The sequence below is a fragment of the Tachysurus vachellii genome, chromosome 26, assembly GCF_030014155.1.
Source record: "Tachysurus vachellii isolate PV-2020 chromosome 26, HZAU_Pvac_v1, whole genome shotgun sequence".
Classification (NCBI taxonomy): Eukaryota; Metazoa; Chordata; class Actinopteri; order Siluriformes; family Bagridae; genus Tachysurus; species Tachysurus vachellii.
The window spans coordinates 180001-182500 of NC_083485.1; the positions used below are offsets into that span (position 1 = coordinate 180001).

Consider the following 2500-nt stretch of genomic DNA (forward strand, 5'->3'; position numbering starts at 1 on the left):
ACACACACACACACATACACAGAGTTCACAGAGTACACACACCCCTCAGAGTAACTCACACACACACACACACAGAGTACACAGAGTACACAGAGTTCACACACACACACACACACACACAGAGTACACAGAGTTCACACACACACACACACATACACAGAGTTCACAGAGTACACACACCCCTCAGAGTAACTCACACACACACACACACACAGAGTACACAGAGTACACAGAGTTCACACACACACATACACAGAGTTCACACACACACATACAGAGTACACACACCCCTCAGAGTAACTCACACACACACACACAGAGTACACAGAGTTCACACACACACACACACACACAGAGTACACAGAGTTCACACACACACATACACAGAGTTCACACACACACACACACACACACACACACACAGAGTACACAGAGTACACACACCCCTCAGAGTAACTCACACACACACACACACACACACACACACACAGAGTACACAGAGTTCACACACACTCACACACACATACACAGAGTTCACAGAGTACACACACCCCTCAGAGTAACTCACACACACACACAGAGTACACAGAGTTCACACACACACACACACATACACAGAGTTCACACACACACACACAGAGTACACAGAGTACACACACCCCTCAGAGTAACTCACACACACACACACACACAGAGTTCACACACACACACACACACAGAGTACACAGAGTTCACACACACACACATACACAGAGTTCACACACACACACACACACAGAGTACACATAGTACACACACCCCTCAGAGTAACTCACACACACACACACACACACAGAGTACACAGAGTACACACACCCCTCAGAGTAACTCACACACACAGAGTACACAGAGTACACACACCCCTCAGAGTAACTCACACACACACACACAGAGTACACAGAGTACACACACCCCTCAGAGTAACTCACACACACACAGAGTACACATAGTACACACACCCCTCAGAGTAACTCACACACACACAGAGTACACATAGTACACACATCCCTCAGAGTAACTCACACACACACAGAGTACACACACACACACACACACACACACAGAGACACAGAGTACACATAGTACACACACCCCTCAGAGTAACTCTCACACACACACACACACACACACACACACACACACACACACACACACACAGAGTACACACACATCAAAGGTAGTCTCTATAAACCACATTGGTCCCCACTGTGCAGGTCAAAAACCAGTACCACAAAATCAGTATCTTACACACACCACACAACAACTTTCTCTCTCTCTCTCTGTGTGTGTGTGTGTGTGTGTGTGTGTGTGTGTGTGTGTGTGTGTGTGCAGTACACCTCTGCATTAACCCATGATGCTGTGCTGGTGATCTCAGAGGCGTTTCGGTATTTGCGTCGTCAGCGTGTGGACATTTCTCGCCGTGGCAGCGCTGGAGACTGTTTAGCAAATCCAGCTGTTCCCTGGAGTCAGGGCATTGACATCGAGAGGGCATTGAAGATGGTACACACACACACACACACACACACACACACAGATCCAAAAGAGAAAATGTACAAGAATGACATTGATTGTGTGTGTTTGTGTGTGAGTGTGTTTGTGTATGTGTGAGTGTGTGTATGTGTGTGTTTGTGTGTGTATGTGTGTGAGTGTGTGTATGTGTGTGTGTTTGTGTGTGAGTGTGTGTTTGTGTGTATGTGTGTGTTTGTGTGTGAGTGTGTGTATGTGTGTGTATGTGTGTGTTTGTTTGTGAGTGTGTGTATGTGTGTGTTTGTGTGTATGTTTGTGTGTGAGTGTGTGTATGTGTGTGTATGTGTGTGTTTGTGTGTGAGTGTGTGTATGTGTGTGTTTGTGTGTGTGAGTGTGTGTATGTGTGTGTTTGTGTGTGTTTGTGTGTGTATGTGTGTGTGTGTGTTTGTGTGTGTGTTTGTGTGTGTGTATGTGTGTGTTTGTGTGTATGTTTGTGTGTGAGTGTGTGTATGTGTGTGAGTGTGTGTATGTGTGTGTTTGTGTGTGTGAGTGTGTGTATGTGTGTGTTTGTGAACATTATTCTTAGCTTTGCTGTTATATTTGTGTGTTATTGTGTGTTATAGGTCCAGGTTCAGGGAATGACAGGAAATGTCCAGTTTGATTCTTTCGGTCGTCGTACAAACTTCACCATTGATGTTTACGAGATGACAGCTGGTGGTGCAAGAAAGGTTAATTTCACTGCCAACAGAATAATAATAATAATAATAATAATAATAATAATAATAATAATAATTTTTTATATTATTTATACAAACCAATAAAACATTTGTTTAGATCATACAATGAAATTCTTATTTTGCACGTCTCCCTTTATACAAAAAATAATAATTGAAAGTATTAAAATGTGAAAATATAATGATTTAAATGTAAACAGGTGAGTCGGGGCAGTAAGGAGCTCTGGCTGACTATAGACTATAGAACCACCCCCTGTGTG

At 43.5% G+C, this 2500-nt stretch overlaps 1 protein-coding gene across 4 annotated transcripts in view; it reads left to right on the forward strand.

The window, feature by feature from the left end:
* Positions 1–2500, forward strand: part of gria3a (glutamate receptor, ionotropic, AMPA 3a) — a 29611-nt gene that overhangs the window by 11330 nt on the left and 15781 nt on the right. For all 4 annotated transcript variants that reach the window (XM_060862772.1, XM_060862774.1, XM_060862773.1 and 1 more), the window contains exons 7-8: positions 1372–1539; positions 2130–2234. In XM_060862772.1, the coding sequence (XP_060718755.1) occupies positions 1372–1539; positions 2130–2234 (273 nt within the window). The remainder of the gene's footprint in view (positions 1–1371; positions 1540–2129; positions 2235–2500) is intronic.